This window comes from Neomonachus schauinslandi, chromosome 5, assembly GCF_002201575.2.
Source record: "Neomonachus schauinslandi chromosome 5, ASM220157v2, whole genome shotgun sequence".
NCBI classification, from domain to species: Eukaryota; Metazoa; Chordata; class Mammalia; order Carnivora; family Phocidae; genus Neomonachus; species Neomonachus schauinslandi.
The window spans coordinates 86,162,693-86,189,326 of NC_058407.1; the positions used below are offsets into that span (position 1 = coordinate 86,162,693).

A 26,634-nucleotide genomic window follows, 5' to 3' on the forward strand; every position below is an offset into this window, starting at 1 on the left:
TGCATGAACTTTTTCATGTCCTATAGAGAGAGGGAAACAAAACCATAATTCCTAAGCAGAGTTCATACCAAACAAATGTATGAGAAGACTATAATGAAAAAATTACTGCTGGGAAGTTGTACTTCAATAAAAAGTCTTGGTGTGGTATACACCAATTATAGCTCAATAAAGCTAGAAAAAAAGAAAAGGATAAGCCCTGGAAATAACAAGTAGAATAAGCTGATCGTTACAGGAAGAGACCAACAGCAAGTAGTGTTACCATGCTGGATGCCAGAAACATTTACTCTAAGTGGAATACTGAATTTCTGTATGCTTTCTTACTAAAACTAAAACAAAAATTCAGTGTCATATATAGTTCCACCACTAAACCTGAGAAACTCTATACAACCAACTTTCTAAAGTAAAAAAACCAACTTTCTACACTGCTCTACAAAAATTTCCAGTTACTTCCTCTTCTGTTTCACAGAAGTTGTAATGACTGACTTGGTTCTATTCCTTAAAGAAAAAAAAAAAAAAAAAAAAAAGGCAAGGAAATACTCTACCTTTCTGATTCCTCTGCCAGTTAAAGATCGCATTCCAAGGGAGGCCCCTGCAATACTCACTTTGTGAGACAAGAACTGACACAGGAAACTTCAAAGAGCAAGACTGTAAAATGGAAACTACCTTCTAATACAAGTAACCGTCTCAAAAGGAAACAAAAATAACATGTACAATGATAAAAATTACCTTCTCCGTACACCTGGATCTACCTGTGTATAAACTGACAGAGAACAGGGCCAGTCATTCAGGGCACACTTTTCAGGAGTGTCTCTGAAGATAAACAAGATCTTCAATCAGAGAGGAGTTATTTTCAGAGAGCCATGCGAATTGTTTCAGGGGTTATTAGGACATTTGGGTCAGTAAGGTGTTATCATGCTCAGTTCCACAGAAGCCAGAAATTGTTTCACTATTCTTTCCCATGTGTTTGATTCACTGTGAAGATTGTGAGAAAATAATTCTATCACTCATAGTCTTGTCACCCAAGTGGAGGCCTTTGCAATCTTGAGTGCAGAGTAAAACAAATTCTAGATAAAGATTAATAATATTATATGCCCAAGATTACGATTCACATCTTTAAATGGTTATCCTCTTTTGCAGAAGAAAACATATTCCATTTGATTCTAAGTAAGTCACATTTAAAGTCCTGATACAGGTGATGCTAAAGCTTATTAAAAAATTTACAGGTCCCCAAACTACTCCAGATCAGGAAGATGTCCGACTAAAGACTAACAGAGCAATACACACATGGGACCTGAAGAAAAATCAGGGTTTAGGGACTTAATAGGAAAAGACTTGCTTTCTTCCATCGCCAGCAAGAGCTCTTTTACTAGTAAGAGTTGCACGGGTTGGGGGAGGGGGGAGACAGAGGGAGTGAGAGAATCTTAAGCAGGCTCCACACCCAGTGCAGAGCCCCACAAGGGGCTCGATCTCACAACCCTGAGATCATGACCTGAGCCAAAATCACAAGTCACACGCTTAATGGACTGAGCCACCCATGTGCCCCAAAAGTGTTTTTATTTAATCTCTTGATTAAAACAAGTTTGGGATTGTCTGGACTTCCTTCTTGCCAGGTGAGACAGCTGATACTATAAAAACACACCTCAGAGCTTGTGAAGTCTCCCCAGTATGTGAAAATGAGCTTTCAGATAAGCACTAGGAGTTCATGCATGCATCTTTAAATAATCTGTTTAAAGACAAGCAACTGGGGCGCCTGGGTGGCTCAGCGGTTAAGCGACTGCCTTCGGCTCAGGTCGTGATCCCGGAGTCCCGGGATCGAGTCCCGCACCAGGCTCGTTGCTCAGTGGGGAGTCTGCTTCTCCCTCTGACCCTACCCTCTCTTGTTTTCTCTCTCACTCTCTCTCTCAAATAAATAAAATAAAATCTTTAAAAAAAATAAAAAATAAAGACAGGCAACGGAAGGAAACGGTCAGTGCCACTCTATTCGACCTGCACACCCCTACTAGAATTCCTTCCTTCTTTTCTGACTCTTCCTTACTGTTTCTCATCCCCTTGCTTCATTTTCCTCCCTATGCTTCAGCCATGCCTCTATGAACCCAGAGGTTTAGCTCAGTACTGATACAGCAAGAAAGAGGTTTTTCACTCTTATCTGGCATTAACTTAACATCAGGAGATAATGCTGGGACATCTGAACCCCTCAGGGTAAAGCCTATGATTTCTCTGTACTCACAAGTACAGACCTTAATCCAGATGGCACTCGGTGCTGGCTGAAGTCTTGATTAAAAAATGACATTTTCCTTTAAGTCACCAGAAAGCCAATATATATATCAGATTATTAATAAGAAATTCTAGTTTTTAAGTTTTAACATTCTGCTTCCATTGATGAACACAAACAACAAAAAAGCAAAAAGCATTTAACCAGCATATTTAACTAGCCAACTACACAAAAGAACAGTCAGTAATCTTCCTTAGAACTACTTCTTCCAAAATTATGAAGACCTGTTATCAGGCATTTCCTCTAATAACTTCTTACTGAATTTGTGGTACATCCTGAAATTTACGTCTCCTAAAAGTCAACTACTAAGGTGAAATTTATTATCTACCGCTATCTAAATATTTGAGGTCTATACAATGTAAAAAATTAATATAGCTTATCTTCTTAAAAATCAAAAAAAGCAAGAGAAGTATAAAAGAGGAAGGCATAAATAATTTTAAATATACCAATGATCACAAGAAATAGAAACTGACTAAATTTCTAGATGAAAAAATGTTTCAAACTAGATAAAAATTTATATGCTATTTAAAAGAGATATGTAGAAAACAGATGGATACACAAAGTTGTTTTTTTTTTAACAGTAAAAGAGTAGGAAAAATTATATTAGGCAAGTACTAAATAAAAGAAGGCTGGCATGATATATTAAAATCAGACAAAATAGGCAAGGCCCTGAGTATAAATGGAGGTCAAGGTCCCCTTCTAATGATAAAATGTTGAATTCATTCTGATGACACATTCTGTACTTAATAAAATATATCATTCCACACTTGCCTACATCTGCTAACATAATTTCACAAATTAAAAAAAAATGACAGAACTTCACAGAGAAAATGAAAAGTCATCACAACAGTTAAAAATTATAACAACACCTTTCTCCCAATAATTGATTCCAATCTCATGCAATCAGAACATAAAAAAATGGAATACCCTCCAATTCACTTTCTGGGGCTAGAATAACCTTGATATCAAGGGCAGACAATGACAGTATAAGAGAAAAGTATTATAAGGCAATTTCACTCATTATCATAAATGGCAATGTCCTAAACAAAACACCGACAAATCCAACAGAGCAATGTATAAAATAGAAAGTACATCGTAACCGAGGTGGGTTTACTCCAAGAATGTAAGGTTGGTTTACCATTAACAAGTGTATTAACACAATTCACAGTAATTCACTGAGGTAAAAATTTAAAAAGTCATTTCGATGGATGCAGAAAAAATATTCAATAAAATTCAACACTCACACAATAAAAGTTCTTATCAAACTAGGAATAGCAGAGAATTTTCTTAATCTGAAAGGGATACCTTTCAAAAACCTTCATTAAATATTCTTAAGACTTATTTGGGGGGCGCTGGGTGGCTCAGCTCGTTAAGCGACTGCCTTCGGCTCAGGTCATGATCCTGGAGTCCCAGGATCAAATCCTGCATTGGGCTCCCTGCTCGGCAGGAAGTCTGCTTCTCCCTCTGACTCTCCCCCGTCTCATGCTCTCTCTCTCTATCTCATTCTTTCTCTCAAATAAATAAAATCTTAAAATAAAATAAAATAAAATAAAAAGACTTATTTGAGAGAGTGCACACATGCACACAAGTGGGGAAGGGGCGGAGGGAGAGAATCTCAAGCAGACTCAATCTCACAACCCTGAGATCATGACCTGAGCCGAAATCATGAGTCAGATGCTTAGTGGACTGAGCCACCCAGGTGTCCCTAAATATCATTCTTAATGGTAAAGTTAGAAGCAGTTATTTTTAAGTCAGAGCTGTAGTTGCTTCTATTTATCACTGTACTGGATGTACCAGCCAGCAATACAAAGAAATATAAGGACTAAAATGGAAAAAGACAAAAAGGGCTAGAAAGAGGAAGAAAAATCCCCATCACAACCTACAGAAGACTGATAAATAATTACACTAAAATGAAGAATTACGTTCATCAAAAGAGCCCTTAAAGAAAGTGAAAGCAAGTTACAAACTTGGAGAGCAGATTTGTAAAAGGTTACTATTTATCATTAATAGACAAACATAAAAATTCTAAAAGTCATAAGAAAAAAGATGCCAAGAAAAGCAGACAATATATAAATAGGCATGTCACAGAGGACGAAATACAAATATACACTGGACCTAATACAAGATGCTAAATTTTACTAATCTGGGAAATCCAAAGTAAGAGCCACAATAAGAAAATATTTGACAACCACCAGATTGTCAAAAATGTAAAAGTTGGACAATATCAAGCGCTGACAAAGATACGAAGCAACAAGAACTCATGTACTGCTGGAGGCAACTTAACAGTACCACTTCAGAAAATATATTCAATAAAGTTGAAATCACATACCTTACAATCTCAGTGATAGTTATATATTCTAGAGAAACTCTTGCAAATGTACATGAGGAGACATACAACAATGTTCACATAATGGCCATAAAATAGGAAACAAATGTCCACTAATCTCGTAAATGGTTAAATTGTAGTATAATCATATAGTGAAATACTACATAGTCATAAAAATAAACCACATCAACTTTGGATAAATCTCATCAAAAAACTGTGTTTAACAAAATTAAATAAGGGGCGCCTGGGTGGCTGAGTCGGTTAAGCGTCTGCCTTCTGCTCAGGTCATGATCCCAGGGTCCTGGGATCAAGCCCTGAGTTGGGCTCCCTAGTCAGTGGGGAGCCTGCTTCTCCCTCTGCCTCTACCTCTCCCCCCTGCTCGTGCTCTCTCTCACTCTTTGTGTTAAATAAATAAATAAAATCTTAAAAAAAAATTAAATCACACAAAGAATAACTTTACCACTGTATAGTTTTTAAAAAAATAGCAGGAGAAATTAAACCATGTATTGTATATGGACTCAGACATATGTGATAAAATTTAAGAAAACCCATTGAGAATGTTATAAGCACAAATTCAGGATGGTGGCTGTCTATGACGTGGGGACACAGAAAACACTGGGATTAGACTGAGGAAGGATAAGTAAGAGGGGCTTCAAAGGTCCAAGACACGTCTATAAAGCTGAGTGTCATGTGCAGGAGTATCATGTAAGTATCGTCTGACAAATGTATTAATTTGGTACGTATTAAATTTTTTGTAATGAAATAAAACATATACTCAAAAAAGGCTTAAAAATTCTTAGCATCAGATATAAGTAGCAGTAAAATAAATATTAATTGATCCACAGAGTTCAAACTATTGTTAATTGCACAGAACAAACTAGATGTGCAGAGAGTTAAATTATAGATTTTAACCTGCCTTGTTCCCTTCAGTGGGACAAGTCTGACCAAAGGGTTAAAGGCAAGAAAGTAATTACTATTAATCATTCTTCATGTTACACAGTCCCTATTTATGAGCTTATAATCAAATGCCTTTCCTAAAATTATTTCTAGGGGGTTTCAGGAATTTGTAAAATCTTCCACTACTGTGATTCCTACTCTGTTGTCCATTAGGTAACTTTGTGGTTTAAAGATTATGAAATTTTGTTCTGGTTCACCACACAATTTGAACTCTCCAAGTGATCCAGCAGCAAAAAGAAGAGATTATTTATTTACATTTAAAACATCTACTTCTGCTAATACCAATGCAAAAAACTTTATGACCAAAACACAGACAATACTAATTTGAAAATCCTCATCTTTGGATTTTAGTACCTGATAAATGGTACTACATAAATTCCTGGGCTGACCATCCCCCTTGGCCAAATGAATAATGGCCCCTCTGTCCCTTAGTCCCAGGGTCACTTCTGTCTAAGGGTCTACTGAAACTAAATCCATCAAGCCCCTTGATGCCCAGGGTTCATACCATCCCCGTTCCCTTCTCAATCCATCCCCTGACCCAGCATTAGCCCTACAAGGCTTTGTTCTTTCTGTCCCCGACCTAGCGTGCACTCCACCTATTTTGTAAACTAAACTACCTACAGTTATACAAAAATAAACAAATAAATAAAAATAAACTACTTATGGAAGTGGTGCTCCCTAATTAGCAAACTTTCCTATGGCCTCAAACTTTTCTCAAAGCATTACCCCAATATCCTAGCTGTTAAGGACTTTCCCCCATCAGCTCTACTGATGCACAATCTCAAACAGCAGCTGTTTACCCCTACCCCTCAAGGTCCTTCAAGCACCTGAGCCAAGCATTCACGCCCATTCAGGCCCACAATGTGGCACATTTGAAATCACTACTTCAGTGATCACACTGCATCAACACAACCCTAACCTCCCAACATACTTTCCCTCTGTGGATTCTCTGGTTTTGAGAGAATTTCTATGCCAACCCATCAGATTCTTATTCCACCTCCTTCCTTCCCAGCCTGAAGTCCAATGGTATAACATTTCAACAAATGTATCATACCCTAAACTCTCCTGCTCATCTGCCTTTCATTGCATCATGAAAAAACCCTTTGTGGCTCCAAATGTTCATTTTCTCTGAGCTCCCACTGTCCATGAGCCTCCTTCAAGATTGCATAAATACTTAATGAGTGTCTACAATGTACCAGAGACAGAGCACATAACACTCTTGTTACAAAACTTTTATTAAAACTGTTCAACAAATATTTACTGAGCACTTCCTGAGAAGACGAAGGCACTATTCTAAGGTCTGAGAATTCAGTAGTGAACAGGTCAGAGGAGGTCTCTGCTCTTATGAAGCTTACATCCCAGTGGGGGATGACAAACCACCAAAAAAGTGAATGAACAAGAACTTGAGCCAGTGCTATGTGCCACAAGGAAAATAAAACATGGGAAGAGGACATCAAGTGCCTGGTCAATGGGTTTTAGGTGTGGGCAGGATAGGGGAGGTTTTCTATTTCTCAGAAACACACTGAAACCTATGTATCTTCCCCACCCCCGGCCCCCACAACAGAAGCACTAGGGCCCATTCTGAACCTTAAACAGACATAGCCCCGATGAGACTACCAAACCAACTAAACACATCATCAAAAGAAACAAATAAATTACTCTACAGGAGTTAGGAACTAACAGAATAAAGAAGAGAATTGCACATACACTCATTTAACTTTCTATATACTCACAGGAGTACATGATCAGTAGTATGACCATGATCAAGTGTAATCCCATATTTAAGACTGAGGAACCATAAACTTCAGTTGGGTTCAATAATTTTTTTGGCACATATGCTATATGAATTACAAAAACGCTCCAATTCTCCACCTCCCAACCCCACCCACCCCTGTATCCACAACCCTTGTAATGAGAGTTCCTAATTCTTCCTTTAAAAGATGGGAGTCCAGGGGCACCTGGGTAGCTCAGTCCATTAAGCGTCCGACTCTTGGTTTTCACTCAGGTCACCATCTCAGGATCTGGGGATCGAGCCCCCTATCGGGCTCTGCACTCAGTGTAGAGTCTGCTTCAGATTCTCTCTCCCTCTCCCTCCTGCTCTCTCTCTCTCTCAAATAACTAAAATCTTAAAAAAAAAAAAAGATGGGAGTCTGTTTCTCCACTCCTTGAATCTGAGCTTGGCTTTGTGACTTTCTTTGGCCAATAGAAAGCAGTGGAAGTGAGCCCAGGCCTCAAGAAACCTGGAATGCTCTGCTCGCTCACCTGGAACTTGCCTTCACCACAAAGGCAAGCCTGGGCAAGCCTACTGGAGGATGAGAGATCATGTGAAAGACAGCCCAGTCATTCCCGCCATCCCAGATTAAGGCCATCCTAGACCAGCCAAAATCAGCAAAATTTCCTACCTGACCCACAGCTAATCTTAGACAAGAGTAAACCCAACAGAAGCTAGATGAATTGCCCAGCCAACAGAGGAATTATGTGCAAAAATAATATTGTTTTAAGCCACTGACTTTTTAGATGGTTTGTTATATAGCAATAACTGATACACAAGATTAATTAAACATAACTATTCAACTCAGATAATCTATTATATCTCTCGTTTTATGTTTTTGAGGAATTGAAGCCAAAAATTGTGAAATATTTTAATTTCAGGGTTTTCTGCAATGAGGCTTTAAAAGAAGACCAGGCAGGAACTGTTATATACAGGAAGGATTTAGAACCACATCAAAGGATTTTACTTCTCCTACCAATACTACTGCTTGTTCTCAATTCAGAGTTTCTTCTGCAGCTCCACTGAGAAAGGAATAGCAGCTGAACTGAAAATCATTCATATTAGAATAGCGGGGCTGACCTGATATTGTAAAAATCTGAATTACTAGGTAAATGTTCAAAATGACCTGGGATCCTCTATAAAAGAAAGATATAAGTTGATTTTCTTGTCCTTTTATGCTTTTTTTCTGAAGTATAGAAATTTCTCAGTATGAATAGTTTCTGAGAAACTTACCTCTTTTTCCAAGTTCAGTAAGGATTCCATTTCTTGTCTGCCTCCTGTCTCTTACCTCCTCCAAGAGTTTTAAGTAACTAAGTTTTGAAAATAGATAATACAAGTATACATTCTATCTGCCCCCCCATTCATCTGGGTAAGCATAAAAGCTTTAGTGACTTGAACTGGACCAGGCCTATCCTGCTTTCTACCCTGTGGGGTTGTTCTGAGAATCAAATAGGAGGGAGGGAGAGGAAAGTGTTCAGAAGGAATGTGACCTCGCTAGGCTCACCGCCCATAGTTCTTCGTCCCAGCCTACTCCAGCCACTCCTGGTCATGGGCTTGGTCTATGCCAGCCAGCAGTGCCTGCCTCAGAGCGCCTGTTTTCCAGCACCTTTGCAGAGCCTGAGTATTAATACATTTTAAATATTTCACACCTAACATTTACACAGGTGTGGTCCCAATTTTTTTATTCCTTTTTATTAAAGACAAGGGTTTTAGTTCTTACTTCATCCTTCAGCTGCCCTTTTCTACAATTTATTTTACAGCTAAATTCATTTTTTCAAAAAAATTCATAAAATATATTTTTAAAAAACAGCAACATCTATATTCAAAATTGCCTTTTCATGGTCACTCCTGGGCATACTATATTATATACAGCCCTTAGCATTCTCTCCTTTTAATTCAGTTCTACTTGCTTATGTGAGAGTCCCTAATGTTACAATGTCTTAAATTTTTCATTACCCTGGAGAATATATTCAAGCTAGGTCCTGCCTTTTTAATCTATAGCCCTGGACAGTAGCTACTTTACTCTTTAAAGAAAGCCTTTCTTAGAACCATCAGGCATTTCACAAATACACTGATTTCTAATTCCTAGATCACAGGGCTTTCTTAAATAGAAAACAACATTTTCAAAACCGAATATGTATATTATTAAAGGTACACTATATCATCACCAACACTTTTTATTGCACATAACAGTAAGTGTTGGTGAAGTTCCTACCTTCAAGAGGTTTAAAATCTACACAGAATGAAGACTTAAAATGATGTTTCTGAACCACTGTTAGTAGGTCATACATCTTTTTTTTTTTTTTAAGATTTTATTTATTTGAGAGCGAGAATGAGATAGAGAGAGAGAGCATGAGAGGGGGGAGGGTCAGAGGGAGAAGCAGACTCCCCGCTGAGCGGGGAGCCCGATGCGGGACTCGATCCCGGGACTCCAGGATCATGACCTGAGCCGAAGGCAGTCGCTCAACCAACTGAGCCACCCAGGCGCCCAGTAGGTCATACATCTTAAGTTGTTTCCCAGCATTAGCAACACTGAAACGTATTCTCTTTTTACCCAATGTGATGAACTCGCAAAACAAATACCCATGTGAATTAAAATTTTAAAAATAAAGACCCATGTATTTTATACCTATACCATGTTCTACAGTTTTTCAAAGTTTGTTTACATAAATTACCTCATAACATCATCAGCCTATATAACAGGTAAGACAAGAAGAAACTGGTACAAAACAGGATTAAGAAATTTTCTTAAATATGGATAATAGAAGTAATAGAGCAAAGGTCTGACCCATGGCTACTTTCTATTTCACTAGAGTACTCAGTGCCCATAGACGTACAAATTACATACACACTGGGTCACAGAAAGAAGCACATCCCTCTTGGCAAATCTAACTGGCTGATAAAGGGCCTAACTCATATTGTGCTCTCAACTCGTGGCTTTCCAGGTGGGTGTACACTAGACTTCCATTGGGTTGTGAGAAACAATATTTGGCACCCCTATGTACATTAATTTTTGAATCATGGTGAGAAAAAATAAGCTTTACTAATATGTAAGACATGAACTGACAGCAATACATGTGTAATTTATAAATATACAACGGGGGTGTATAATCAAAAACTTTTTTGCCTGTAGGAGTACACAGTCAAAATACTTTGGAGATCTCTACTAAGCTAACTGGCTCAGACATCAAAAATACAAATGAATATATGACAGAACAGAAAAACAGAAAAAATACATGGAAGAGGCAATTTACAGAAGACATTCAAACTGGCAACAAATAGAGGAAATCTTGCCAAGCATAGCCAAAACCAAGAACATACAAATTCAAACAAGATACCATTTTTGTCCATTAGATTAGCCAAAACGTTAAGGCTGGGAATACCAAATCCTGGCAAGAATACGAGAGAGGATAATCCCATACACTGCCTGGTGTGAGGATAAAATGGTAAAGACTTTTTGGAAGATGGCTGGACTAACTGTAAACCACGAATAGTAAAACCATTCATCTGGATGCGACTATCAAATGTCTCCAGTAGATGACCCAACTCCAATTCCCAAAGGCATTCAGGAATGGGATGCACTGGTACCTGGGGCTTTCTGATTCATTATGCAGTCAGTTTTGCACAATGTGTCACTTTTTATCACTTTCCTATTTTTTGTGTGACTCCATGGACATAATGAAAAACAGTGGTCTTTCATTAATTTTATAAGTATGCATTTTAATAATTTCAATATTTAGACCCTATTTATGATGTACAGCAGGATTTTACTATATTTATCAAAAGCTAAAATATACACATGGCCTAATCCAGCTATCCCACATTTAACATTTTCTGAAAATATTTGCAAATAACCACAAAGTTTATGTGTGAGTATGTTCACTACACACTTTTAGAAATTGAGAAAAAATATTTAAAAAACCTAAATGTCCAACAATAGGGATATGGTCAAATAATCAAAGCATATTTTGTAGCCACTGAAAGAACGGTGCTGACTTATACCTACTAATATGAAAAGATCTAAGATATTTATTTATTTATATATATATATTTTAAAGATTTTATTTATTGGGCGCCTGGATGGCTCAGTTGGTTAAGCGACTGCCTTCGGCTCAGGTCATGATCCTGGAGTCCCGGGATCGAGTCCCACATTGGGCTCCCTGCTCGGCAGGGAGTCTGCTTCTCCCCCTGACCCTCCCCACTCTCATGCTCTCTCTCTCTCATTCTCTCTCTCAAATAAATAAATAAAATCTTTAAAAAAAAAAAAGATTTATTTATTTATTTGAGAGAGAGAATGAGAGAGAGAGAGAGAGAGAGCATGAGCAGGGGAGAGTCAAGAGGTAGAAGCAGACTCCCCGCCGAGCAGGGAGCCCAATGTGGGACTCGATCCTGGGACTCCAGGATCATGACCTGAGCCGAAGGCAGACACTTAACCAACTGAGCCACCCAGGCGCCCTCTAAGATATTTATTAAATAAAAAGTACATCTAGTATAATCTCATTTTTAAATACAATCTCAATTTTGCTTATATATGCACACGTGAATGCAAAGAAAAGGAAGCACAGTATGGGGTGGGAGGGAAAAGTATAAAAAGGAGACTCTGCACTACTGTATCAGAGGAATAACATTTTCCTTTAAGTCTCCCTTAGAACACAGAGTGCTATAGTGCCTACTTGGAAATACTGCCCCTGATAATTACTGTCTGGAATCACATGAGTTGATTCAGAGTTCAAGCTGACAACTCAGTCAAGCACTTAAAATCTCCCCCCACACAAACACACATGCAAATGCATATGCAGGTGAGACACCTACCTGTCTACCTACCTATCATTGATATACTACATCAACTGTATTGTCAATATGGAACCAGGATGAACAAAAGCTTAAGACTCAATTTACTCAAGTACTCAAATGTCTTTAAACTTATTCGACCTTACATGCAAGCTCATGAACTGCTTTCATTTTTTAGGTTTATAGCTTTATGATATAAATTCACAGACATTAAAAGATGGTAAATACAACCAGTATACCCACCTCCTAATCTAAGCCCTTAAATATCACTAGCTTATAGCGCAACGTGCTTTCCTACTGATCCAGGAGTTGGTCTCCAAATTCTTCTGAATACAGTGCTTCAAAATGCTATTGCTAATCAATTAGAGCTGTGATCCTAGTTGTAACTTATTTACCATCTCTGGTAATCTATTACATCAATGGTCTGCTATGACCACACCTACTGGTATTCACAGGCTTGTACAGTCCTCTCCCACTTTTGATTTTGGTCTTGGTTTGTGACTTGCTTTGACCAACAGGACATGAGCAAGCATGATGTAAGCAAAGGTTTTATAAGTGCTTGTGTACTAGGGCTTGTCCTTTTGAAATGTTCCTCCTTAGAAGCCAGCTGCCATGGGGCACCTGGGTGGTTTAGGTGGTTAAGAGTCCGACTCTTGATTTTGGCTCAAGTCATGATCTCAGGGTTGTGAGATCAAGCCCCGCCACAGGCTCCGTGCTGAGCATGCTCTCTCTCCCTCTGTCCCTCCCCCCCAGCTCGTGCACATACTCACGTGCTCTCGCTCTCTCACAAAAAAATAAAATAAAATAAAATAAGCCAGCTGCCATGTTATAAAGAAATTCTAGATAAACCACTAAGTGATGAGAGGCCATGAGGAGAGAGACACTGGATATTCCAGCCACAACCGAATTCCAGCTGAATGTGTCTGCTGCATGTGTGACCTGTTACATCACAAAGAACAGAAGAACGGTATAGCTGAGCCCAGTCAACCCAAAGAAAGGGAGAAACTATAAATCATTGTTGTTTTAAGCCACTAAGATTTGGGGTTGCTGGTTACGTAGCAAAAGATAACTGGAAAACTAATTCCTATTCTAAACCACCTGCATCACTAACAACAATCCACGTAGATTCTTTATCAGTTACCTTTAAATTTCATCTGTCCAATCAAGAGTGTTAACTGCAGGTAATGGAGAAATGGTGGCACTTTCATACGCTCTCATATACTGCAGGAGAGAACATAAATGTATACAAATCTTCTAGAGAGCAAATTGGCAAAATATTAAGGTACTGAACCTTTTAAAAAGGTCACATCCTTTCCCAATAATTCCAAGTCTAGGAAATAGACATGCATATAAGAATGTTATATGGGATTTTTTTCACAGCAAAAAGTAGGAAACAACATAGCCACCTAAAAATAGAGAAGTGATTAAACAATTCTATGTTCACAGGACAGAACATCGTAGTTACTAAAGAATTTTCCAATGAATACATAACCATGGGCATACACAATATTACTAATGGAAACAGTATTCAACACAGTAGTAGCAATAAGACCCCCCCAAAATATGTGTGTACAATTAAGCATATATACTGAAATATTAACAGAAATTCCCTAAGCACAACAGGACTGGGTGATTTTTCCTCAATCTCCTTTGCTCACGATGGCCAGTAAGCATGGTTTTTACTGTTTCTTCTTCAGAATTCAACACTTGCACTCCATTCTCCCAGGTCTAGGCCTGACCCATCCTGCTTACCTTTTCAATTACTCCTTCCGCAAGGTACGGCAAAGAGCGTCCTTGAGGATCACTGATACTATCATTCTTGGAATTCTGCAGATGCTCAGGTTCACCATCCTCTTGGCCCTGTGCATGCAGCACTATTTATAAGGGAGGAGCAGCAGACCTCTGATCTTGCAGTCTTTCACACCCTGGTTTCCTACGGTGAATTGGACCTTTCTTTCTAGTCACATGGTTTCTGGAAGGCTTGCCAATAGTAATTTTGGCTGCAGCCAAGGAGAGAAAATTACTGAAGACCAGAGGGCCAGTCTTTGCTCCAGCAAATAGGCATGTGATCCAAGGTGGTCAAAGTCCTGTCCAAGAATTTTTTTAATTTGGGAATAGAGAAGAAACCTTGGTTAAAAAACTGAAAGGGTATAATTTGGGGCTGAGGCTTAATTTTTCTGGTTAAGTGGAAAGAAGCTTTCTAAAGCAAAAAAAGGTAAGAGCCTTAAAGAATTCATTTGTATCACTCCTGGAATTAATGTGGAAAATAGTTTGGGTCACTGACATTTGTAACAATAAGAATCCCGACTGGGTGACAAGTGAGAAGCAGAAAAATGCCCCGGGATGTCCAGATTTGGGTAAAGACTTGCTTTTTTTTTTTTAACAATCTATAATAGGTCTTCATTTCAAACATCTAATCATCTATTATGTGTCGGATGTGGGAAACGTAAAGATTATTACAACTTCAAAGAGTTGGGTGCTTCTGAAGTTACTGACCACTTCAGAGAATAATTCCCAAACAGCCGAGAGGCTACTCCTAAGGAGTTCTCCAACTGGCTCTAAAGCTTCCATCATCTGTACCTCATAAGAACTACTTTCTAGGCCCCTCAGTTTTCTTTTTCTTTTCTTTTTTTTTAAAGATTTTATTTATTTATTTGACAGAGAGAGACACAGCGAGAGAGGGAACACAAGCAGGGGGAGTGGGAGAGGGAACACAAGCAGGCTTCCCGATGAGCAGGGAGCCCGATGCGGGGCTCGATCCCAGGACCCTGGGATCATGACCTGAGCCGAAGGCAGACGCTTAACGACTGAGCCGCCCAGGCGCCCCGGCCCCTCAGTTTTCTATAGGAGCCACTGATGTCTATATACTGAAGATTTGGTCTCCATCCACTTTACCCATATTAGTACAACAGTATAGTCTTCCAGATCTCCCTTGCTCTCTAGAAGCCACATCGGCCTGAACTGTGAAAGTTTCTAAATGCGAATGCCATGGCCAACGGCAATATCTACGTTTCAGCTGCCTTCTGAGAGGCATCTCAGGTCCCTGCATTCTCTTGGCTTTGTCATGGATCAGGTCTACCATCAAGCCTCTAAGCAGATCCTACAAAGAATCGCATAAACCAAACTCACAGATGATTTGCTAATTCATATTGGGATAAATATCACATGGACAGGGAATATCGAAATTTCACAAGGAGGCAAATTATAAGGTTTCTGAATAGCATGGAATTAAGCTGACTGTCATCATGAAAGTTTAATCAACAAATATTTATTGAGGAACTACTATAAGAAAGGCTTAGGCCAAGGGACTAAAAATACAGCAATGAACAAGACTGCTTTCCATGAAGCTTACCTACCATACCGAGTGTGAGTAAACAGGTATTAAACAAGCATTGCCTTGATTCTAACATGTACTTTTTTTTTTTAAGATTTTATTTATTTATTTATTATTATTATTTTGTAAAGATTTTATTTATTTATTTGACAGAGAGAGAGATAGCGAGAGCAGGAACACAAGCAGGGGGAGTGGGAGAGGGAGAAGCAGGCTTCTTGCCGAGCAGGGAGCCCGATGTGGGACTCGATCCCAGGACCCTGGGATTATGACCTGAGCTGAAGGCAGACGCTTAACAACTGAGCCACCCAGGCGCCCAAGATTTTATTTATTTGAGAGAGAGAATGAGAGAGAGCATGAGAGGGGGGAGGGTCAGAGGGCGAAGCAGACTCCCTGCTGAGCAGGGAGCCCGATGCGGGACTCGATCCCAGGACTCCAGGATCATGACCTGAGCCGAAGGCAGTCGCTTAACCAACTGAGCCACCCAGGTGCCCCTCTAACATGTACTTTTTAAATATACTGTTGCTGAAATAAAGATGGAGAGGTTTATTTAATATGGTCACAGTGCTCTCTTTTTCCCCCTGAAAAGCTGCTATTAAATCAATGGTAACTGATAATCACTGGCAGCTTAAAAGAAACATGATAATTATATAATTCAATATTTAATCATTATCTTGTTATATGCTAAGAAGAAAAAATATTAGGAGAGAATCTGATGGGGACCAGAACTTACTCTGGAAGGCTCTGTTAGCTCTCCAAAATCTCCTCATAACACAGTAGTCAGAGTGACCCTTTCAAAGGGTGAAGCCGGATCATGTGCCTCCTCTGCTCAGATCTGCAGGGGCACCCTATTTCCCTAAGTAACAGCCGATTACACCAACCCATGACATCCCCAAACAGTACAACCCATTAACTTCTCTGATTTCAACTCCTTTCTTCCCGCACTCATTCCTCATCATTCCTCTCCTGATACACCATACCCTGCTCTATTTTTTTCTTACAGTATTTGCATATTATTACATACTATAAAAAGTACTTATTTAACTAAGGCTTACTTTGATATTCTGCCCCCCATCCACAGAATAGTTTTCTGGTCTATTATGTTTAGTGATAGATCTTAATCACTAAGGCATATTTAGGAGTTCAAAATGTGTCGAAGAGAATCAGAAGAAAGAATATATCTGTGAACAAGTGATTGGAAGACCTTGCACTGGGAATGAAATAATCATCAAAACCAGTTGGTGAAGCCTTGCTCTCTATTTTTTAGTGGAGGGTAACTTCCTCCTGCAGTTTTTCTCCTTTTACTCAATTCCCAAACCACACCAATCCCACCCAAGTGTTCAGATATAGCAAAACTTTCACTCAGGTTATGGTCCAGTCTCAAGCCCAAGATGCTATTTATTCTTCATTTTTCGGATGATTTTGTACTGCTTTGTACTGATCCACTCTGGGAATTTCACCAGTGAACTTTCAAAGGCAGGCTTATTCCTCATGTTTGTGAGAAAGTCCTCTTCCAGTAACTCTCATATTGGGCCAAATCCGTTCAATATATCTGCTCAAAGCATGATTCATACTTCCCAGAGTTTATCACAGTCTACCAATATGTACTTGTGATTATTTTATTATCGTCTCTCCCACAAAATAACGGTATGCCCTTAAGAGCAAGGTCCATGTCTGTCCTTCACAAAGCTTACAGCACCTGGCACACAGAAAATACCCAATAAGTATGTGTTGAATGAATAATTGATGGATGAATACAACATTTCTGGCTTGGATGTATATGCATATAGAGTTTAGTCAACTAGGTAGCTGAGATAGGATTTTTTGGGTAGAGTGAGTTGTGCTTCTTGTTTGTGAAGGAGAAACAGAAGATACTGTTGGGAGTCCTTTGGAAAGGCCGATTTTAACCACCTAAAATGCTATGTCCTCTCAACCAGATCAAAGACCAACTCATGATCAACACTTCCACCTAGAGCTTCTCCCCCTTCCCCCGACCTACTCCATTATTCTGGTCAAGGGTACCAACCATTCTTATAGCCTCTCAGACACAAAGGCTTTGAGTAGCTTTTGACCTCTTTCTGTCAACCTCCTAGCTCAGCAAGACTCCTAAAGACTGTCAACTCCTTTTAAATAGCGTTGATCAATGGCCTCCTCCTTCCTTTCCATTCCTGCTACTACCAACTTGGTACAAGCAACTTAACTCTCAGATTATTATAGCAACAGATCCAGAACTGGTCTCCGTGATTCCAGGTATGCCCCTTTCTAATCTATCCTGCCTACATTAAAATCTCCTTAAAACCTCCACTTTACACTACTAATGCTATACCAAAAAATATCTGCCACGGCAACCTAGAAAATAAAAATCTCAGCCTGACATTTGAAGGCCAGACACAATATAGCTCCAAACAGTATCCCAGCATTTTCTATGTTAACATCACTCACCAGCACACTAGTTCTCACTAGTCATCACATGCATTATACACGTTCCCACCCCCATGAATTTATCCTACCAGTCATTTATATGAATGTAGAATTCCATCTACACCCTCAAGTCTAGCTCAACTCCCACATCTTCCTTCAAGCCTTTACCAGACCTCCCCACTTAATCTGCCTCTTCCTCCTGGGCTTTCTTATGACACCATCTGACAGACAACTAGGATCTTTTTTTTTTTTTTTACACTATTTACTCCAATTTACACATAAACATATACACATGTAACTTTTCACATTTAACCCCAACTTACACCTATCTGTTATGGAAAAGTAAAAGGGTCACAGGAAAGGTGCATTCATCAACAAATGCTAATAAACCCTTTATTTTTCCTGGACAGATAAAGGTGGCTATACAGGGATGTTTATATCTGGCCAATCTCCAGGGCTTCCAACTCTCACTCTTCTAACCAGTTTTGTATTTTTCTACTCCTTGCTTTTTCCCCTTAATGTGGTAGACCTCTTTAGTTTTTCTTATTCTCAAAGCTCTGGTATATGTTTAGGAAGGGGAAAAACATTTAAGAAATCCAAAAAGGGTTCTCAAAATGCAACAACCTGAGGTGTGGGGAAGCCTCTTACTCTGTCCCAATTAACTCCTTCAAAGACTAGAAGCCAACATCATCATCATCGACACCACTTACTTAGAGACTAACTGGGATGCTACGCATTAAGCTACACACTGAAACCACAAAGAGACACTAAGCAGGCCTGGTCCTAGCATTGGTCCTTGGGCTAAAAAGAAGGACAATGGGTTTCCACAATAAAATCCACTACGGCTGGAAGTCCCGGCTTCCTAATCTTGACACTCTAAATGCAATTCATCATTGAAACTTTCCTAAACTGTCACAGAACACTCTATATTTCCTTTAAGAAGATAGTATTTTTAAATTACCTATTTGCTCCATTTTTTGTTTTGTCTGTTTCTACTACTAGAGTACAGACTCTAGGAAGGCAGAGTCTCCTCACTGTATTGCAGAGCACCTGGAACAGTGCCCATCATTTACTAAGTACTCCTGAGAGATTGTAAATGAATGACCAAATTCTAAGACCCTGTTAATATAATACTAGTCACAAGAGTTTTAGGGGGTTAAACAAGCTTTTATTTGTAGGCTGGCCTACTAACCTAACCACTGTACTTGTTTCTATGAAATAAAACCTGTAGTGTCAGGCACCCCACTTATGGAGAGATACATATCATAGGGCCTGTTTTTAATGCCCAGTATTTTTAGGTATAGAGGGGCTTTCGTGCAGAGATCTTAATTTGAATGCTAGTGACTAGTAGTGAGGCTATATGACCTACAATAGGCCCTTAACCTCTTTAAGCTTCAGTTTCATCATCTGGAAAAAAAAAAAAAAAGGAAAAAGAGAGCAATAAAAGGCCACTGTGAAGATTAAATTCATCTAATGCTATGCTGAAGGACCTAGTACTAAGTAAGTCCATCTTTCCCACCATCTCCCTCTTTTAACACACTGCCTGTTTTTTCCTATATTACAGACTCCTTGAAGTTTGAAACCATAGTTCATAGTTGTGCTGTACCTAATGAATTAGCATAAACTGCTTCACACACATAATCACATATTATAGTCTAAAACTCTCTGTTACGAATATAAGAAATATAACATCCATGAATTGTTCTGAAGCATTATACTGCTATACCCAATTATATATTACAATATCAATGTACCCAACAATTTTAAATATCAAATATGTAGTAATATATTCTAAGATTCTTGGTGGCAGTTATGTTCCATTCCCTATCCTTGCTCATAGTTCAAACCGTGAAGAAACACATTTATTTTCTCACTTACAACCTTAAATGGCTATGTCAAATTAGAATTCCCTTCACTGCAGGTTGGTTTGAAATTCCAAGCACACATTATATTCAGCTATCGCAGATACTGAAATGAAACTTCATTAGTCAAAATTCAAACACTGCTCTATTTGCATATCTAAGAAAAAGTTCAATTTTCAGAACTTAAATTTTAAGTCAAGAAAAAAAGCAATATGAAAATATAACCTCACGAAATTTACATACTACTTTTATTACCCTGCAAAGACATTTTTTGATTCCCAATTCTGCCGCATAAGACAATGACCTTTAAATAATCAGAACAAAGTTTCTCACTGTTCAGAGAGCATTGTTTTAAGATTTACTTGGCACTTTAAGTTAACCATCTTAAAGCTTTGAAGCACAAAGGAATAGTCAGTGACACATCCATTTTAAGCTACCATGACCTGTCATTACAGAGTCATTAAGCAGTAATTTCAAGGGGTAAGCAGAAAGCTTTATAACTTTCAAATATATTAAGATTAGCCTCTGTACTTCATAAGCTAAGTTATTTGGATATTTAAAGCTACACTTCATAAATTATAAAATTCACTGACAGTTTTCTGCATTCTTTCTAAAGATAAATAACACGAATTAACTGTTAAAGCAATACAGAAACCCAATAATCAAATCAAACACTGTATATATGTGTTTTTATACATACACGTGATGATTTCTAAGCTGGCTAGCTTAAGGTATACAGAAAAAATATTCTTCTCAGAAAATTATTTATCTTTATGATAAATAAATAATTTCCAAATATTAACATTCTTTTGTACAAATGGATTTAAAGTAAAATACATTCTCTATATCATATATTCTTTTACCTAACTGTAAACTTTCATTAAAGAACCAATTTCAAAAATTATATAAAGTAAACTGATTATGCAATTCAAATCTATACAACTCTTAATTCCGATTAGGTCCTTTGTTGACGCAGCTCTCCAGGGAAGGTATCTTACAAAGCACAAAATGCAGCAACAGAAAGAAAGCACACCCAACTCTGGCACTACACACTTCACACTCATCTGTGGTTATCTATACAAAGTTTACAATAGCTGGCATGACAGGAAAGCTAAGGAGCTTTCCGTATTTCTCACATCATGTCTTCTTGACCCTTAATCATTTTGCAGACTACTACAAATTCCCAAAATATTATAAAATCCAGAGAAATTTAAAAATGGGATGGAATTCAGAAGTTGCCATTTCCAGCCAGCCTAATTTAAAGGCATGAAGACTGAGCTCCATGGTCTTTAAGAAGGTCAAGACACAGCCCAGCTGTTATGACTTACCCGAACTCCAATCCTCTTTCACCTTACCACCACCAGAGATGCAATGGTCAATACCAAAGTATTATCCAAAAATAAATTCTTTTTGGCAGTATGCCATTTTGAACAACCACCAACATTTGTTCAGAAGAGAAATAATCTGAGAGTTAAATGTACCTTTGGGAACAAAAATAGAAACTCAAGTTCTTTAGGTCTTTCTTCTTAAGGGAACCTCCCAGGAACACCAGATCAGGATTAGGAGGAGGATCAACACATCTTTTATTGATCTATCTTCCCTCTTTCCATGAGAACAAAACCCACCCTGTTCACTATATCACAACCTTTCTTATAATTTGATCAATAACCTCCTTTCTTCATCTAAGAATGAACCAACGAGAAATACATCCACCAACATTAATCATTTTCCTACTTCAGACTCCTATCCTTTCTTCTCTGAACATTCTAAATATAGTTCACGTTCCTGCTGTTTCTCATCTTGCTGTTTTTGCAGCCTATAAGTTCCAAAGGCATGTTTCTGTTGTTTTATTATGTGGTGTGACAATGGAAATAGTAATTCTTCTGACTACTTCTATGATTAAAATGAGATTCAGACATGACAATATATGTGAAAGCACTTGGTAAATAGCAAAGTTTAAGATAAACGTAGTGCCCCTATCATATAAGAATGATAAAGCATCCCTAGTTGCTCATATACAAGTTAGCAAAAAATTTCTAGGAAATTATGGCCTACATTAGCGATTTAACTAATCTTAAAAGAAATTAGTCTGATACATCCAGAAAGAAAAAGGAGTAGCACCTAACATTCAGCAAATCATGTATTTTTGTCAATGATTGTTTTACTTCAAAGAAGTTTAATGAGTGATATATTTCTATAACATGCTCAATTTTAGAACAAATCACTTTCAAATATAAATTATTACTACTTTCAGGCACAATTATTGGTTGTCTACTAATATCACATGATTAAAACTCAGTAATTTAAAAATGCCATCAGAATTAAAGTAAAATTATTATACCTTTCTTAATACTGTCCTCATTTTCCTGAGAAACTTACTTGGGCATGACACTCAAAGAAGATTCTAATTTGTTTAAGTCAACATAAAAGAAAATCTAATCAAAATGGCTACTAGAACAAAAGAAAATTCAGTCTTTCTAACAGCTCAGTTCTGAAATAAAACATTTTCAGCCCACACAAAATAACATTTTGTACTATCGAATAAATGTTCATCTAAGAATGTACACATTCACAGGAATTAAAATATTATTGAGAATTACAGTGTTACTCCTATTCTTATAAGATTAGCTAGGCTTAATGTACAGTAAAATTATATTGGATAAAAATAAATGAACTCTATCGAAAAAAACTTTCTTCAAAAATATCAATACTACATCCAAAAAAGGAAGCATCCCTTTTCATGGCAATACAAACTCACTTTAATACAGGATGAAAATAGCCACTAGGAAAATATTTGGTGACTCTGCACTTCACTTATGCCTTAATTTTTTAGGCCATCTAATAATGTATAGCACAATCTCCAAATAAGAGATGTAACTGAAAAATACCCAGAAAAGAATCACATCATGAAATCCTCTATGCCTGGATCTTACTTCTGCCTTCTCTATTTCTATATCCAAATGTAATCATTCCTAATTCCTATAAATATCCCTTGACATTTTACATAAATATCATTCTGAAAAATGTTAAAACCATACAAGTAATTATAATTTAATGGAATTATGGTGTGATCTTAAAAATATCACTTAGTAAAATAACTTATTAGGTACAATGAAATAAAGGTGACTTTAGCTAGGTATCTGTTATTATTAATAAACTATTGACATCTCAATCAAATCTTGTATTTAAGTATTCTTTCAAGCCTCAGTTCCTTAAAATTAAACAAAAAATTTTAAAACAAGCTCTTAAGTAAATCGTTTCTAATTTAAAACAAATATAAAAACCACCTTAATTTTCCCCTTGGGAGGTAAAAAAATTTCCTACATACTGTTGACCTCAAGCATTGTTTATTTGTCTCCAAGTACTACCAAATGAACACAGAATAGAAATTAGTTCAATGTTCTATAGAATTAAAAGTCAGGACTAACTGGTCATCTCTCCTTTGTAAGCTCTAGTGAAAGCCTTTTATTCAATCACAAACAACCATAAAACATTTGTATTTTAAAGACTTATATTTAAATAAACTAAGGCAAATTACAATGCTCCAACAGATGTTTGTGAAATAATTACTATTTGTTTGTTTTTACTTTCAGCCCTGTCATTGTTCATCCAACGGTAACCTAGCTTCACATTACTTTTGCTTCTTATTAACAGCGCTGGTCAAAATACACATGAACAGAATTCACTTTAAAAGAAAAAAAAATATGGTAACATGCTAAAGACAAAATACTGTAATGCTCTATCACCCAGGACCAAAAATGTAATTGTGGCCATCAATGATCTAATTTCCAAATGCATGAATGTCCAGGCAAATAACATAAGAAAACTATATAAGTGTCACCTTTCCTCTCAAAATTACAACACTATATAAAGGATAAATATATGATAGACCTTAAAAAATTATGATCATATCTAGAGATACAACTATTCAACAGAAGAGTAATTACAGCATTCAAATTACCAAGGAAAAAAATCATAATTAAAAAACTCACTTTATATAGTATCTTGCACCTTCAAAAGTATATGCTTCTTCCCAACCAGTAGGCAAATCTAAAAAACATACATTTCACAGTTAGTATTACTTCAGTGGGATAGCAAAATAAGTTTCAATCCATTTTAATTATTCATTTTCATGATCAGCTATTTTCATTTATTAAGTAAATTTCTAAAAAAAAAAAATGTTGGACCAGTAACAAAACTCGTAGTCAACAAAATATCATTTTTGGGAAAATGGCGATTCAAATTTAAAGCCACCAGAAAACAATGAACAATATTAGAGATTATCTCATGATTATACACTTTAATGATCAGTGAGAAAGAACTACTCTCTGGCATCCAAAAAAAGCAAGGGAAGCCTTCTAAGCCTAGGTAAAATACCCATGATGGTTAGCCAAAAAAAAAAAAAAACCAAAAACACCCCTGCCTTAAAGGCAACACCTGCTTCTTCTTAGGTATACTGTGTCTATTTTAAGACCCAACTTCAGCTACATAAATGAATCCATCCAGGAAGTGTCACTGATGAGAAAGAACTTCCTAAGTCCTTAATTAGGGGGAAAGAGCTCTGACATCACATACTCAATACATGTATGTTTCTACAGACTTGACTTCAAGAGATGTGAAGTTTCAAGTAATAAACCTGGGAACAATTCAGGTGAATGATGGTCATTTTATGTGCTACACATTACCAATGACAAGTGGCTTGGATTTAACCATATCTCTCTGAAATAAAAACCAATGATGTGTGTACAAAACCACAAAGTCAAAGCAAAGTAAACCAAACCAGGAAAAAAAAAAAAAAAGATCGTGTCTTAGAAATTAATGTGAAACCAAAAAAAGAATAAAATTTTTCTGTAGTGTTAATGTTTTCAAACCTGTGGGGGTAAACAGGATACAAATTCATATTACACATAACCAAAATAAGCATGAAATAATCCCACAAGATGATTAGGGTAAATAATTTAAATACCATATTGTCTTTTGTGAAATAAGTTTATTATCCATAACGCAAAGAGGCCATGAAAATTGAAATATATATGCAAAACACTGAAAGGTATACATAAGTCAGAGACTGCAGCGGGGAGGTAAGAAATATGACAGTGTGTTAGTCAGAAATGCCTTAAAAATGTAACCTCATCGTGCTTGCTACACCAGCTTTCCCTTTCCTCCTCCACCTTTTTGCAAATACCGAAATTAGTCACTTCACTGAACTCCAGAATTTAACAGAAAAGGCATGCTTGTTCAATATCCTGGCAACTCTAAGAGACTCACCGAATCTCAGAGTTGGAGAGCAAGTATCCCAGAGGACTGCTGAAGCCAGCCTCACCTTCGACCCAAACAATTCTCAAGCCTTTCCAATTACCAGAAAGAGAGGCAGGCCAGTAAGAGAACACATGTTACATTTCAAAGACAAACAAGTTTCACGAATGTAAACAAAGAATGACAAAAGAAAGCCAGACCAGCACTGAAGCTACAATCAACCTTTCTCCAGCTCAACTCATATTCAGTATTCAAACAAGCTAGCAAAGGCACCGACCGGAGATCTGCTTCCCCGCCGACCCTCTCCAATTAGGGCACAAATGCCCACACGCGGGACACCCCCTAGCACACCCACCGCCTCCTGGCGGTCTGTGCAACCTCTCTGCCGCTGCCGGGGACTTTGAATCTCGCCGGCAAGCAACTGCAGCTGCAAATGCCTCCTCCGGCTCCGGCTGCCGCTCTGGCGGCAGGAGGAAAAGCGCCAAGCGTTTCCTGAGCGATTCACTGTCACACAGAGGATCGCAGCACCCCCAAACTCCTCTCCTCCTCCTCCTCAATCAGTCACCTACCCACAAGTCCCACCTAGGAGGAGGAGGGAGCCGCACGACTGGAGGCAGTTGTCTGGGGAGCATGGAGAAGATGTGGATACCATTATCCCGGCGGACGAGTGCCAGGGTCCGGGGCTGCAGCGAGGGCAGTGGGAAAGGACTTCCTAAAGGCTGAAAGGGGGTGAGGTCAGGGGGAGAGGGTGGTGGTGGAAGGATTCAGGAGTGGCTGCGGGAGGAAAAACTCGGGATCACAGATTCCTGGGAGAGGGGAGTCGGCCTCCCTGGGGGCGTCGGGGCGGCGGCGGGAGGTGTCCAGGTTGGGAAGGGGGAGAGGGCCCAGGAAGAGGGCGCCGTCTCCAAGTGGCGATGAAAGGCTAAGGAGAGAGAAGCGTTCGGAGACTCGAGAGAACTCCCGCGGCCCCTCTACCTGCGGCCGCCCCGCCGGCCTCCGCCCCACCTCGCCGCCTCCCGGGGACGGCGGCTGGGGGCAGGTTGCGGGGAGGCGGGCGGGCGGCCGGGCTCTGCCGCCTCCTCCCGGCGGAGCCCAACTCCGCTCGGGCCCGGCCGGGCTCAGCGTTACCTGTGCTCTGCCGCCGGTGTCCGGTAATCACGGCCTCGCCGGTGACGGGGTGCAGCCAGGTGGTGCTCTTCGCCTCCTCGCTGCACGGATGAGAGAAGGGGCAGAGACCGAGCGTGAGTGGGGGCGCCGGAGGAGCTGAAGCGGCGCAGACCCGGCTCCCTCTTCCCCTCCCGCCAGCCTCCCGCACCCTCCGGTCCACCGCGCCGCCCCCTGTTCTTTACTTGATGAAGAAGACTCGGCCGCCCCTGGTGATCCCGTAAGTCCAGGACCGGGGCAGGGAGCAGATCCACTCCAGGTTTAGATCCGCCGCCATGTCTGATCCCCAGCCGCCGCCGCCGCCGCCGCCGCCGCCTTCTCCTGCCTGCCGCCCCGGCTGCCGAGGGAGGAGGGAGCGAGCGAGCGAGCGAAGGGAGCGCGGAGCGAGCGCGGCCGGAGCGCGCCTCCCCGGCCCAGCGCGCCCCCGCGCGCGCCCTACCCCCTCGGGCGGCGCCCGCCCCGCCGCCCCGGCTGGGTCGGGCC

The 26,634-nt window shown here is 39.1% G+C and overlaps 1 protein-coding gene across 3 annotated transcripts in view; it reads right to left on the reverse strand.

Moving 5' to 3' along the window:
• PLEKHA5 (pleckstrin homology domain containing A5) overlaps positions 1-26,428 on the reverse strand; it is a 243,214-nt gene extending 216,786 nt beyond the window's left edge. For all 3 annotated transcript variants that reach the window (XM_044915451.1, XM_044915450.1, XM_044915449.1), the window contains exons 1-3: positions 26,337-26,428; positions 26,116-26,195; positions 23,724-23,781 (exon numbers count right to left, since the gene is read on the reverse strand). In XM_044915451.1, coding sequence (XP_044771386.1) covers positions 23,724-23,781; positions 26,116-26,195; positions 26,337-26,428 — 230 coding nt within the window. The remainder of the gene's footprint in view (positions 1-23,723; positions 23,782-26,115; positions 26,196-26,336) is intronic.
• Positions 26,429-26,634: the final 206 nt, after the last annotated feature.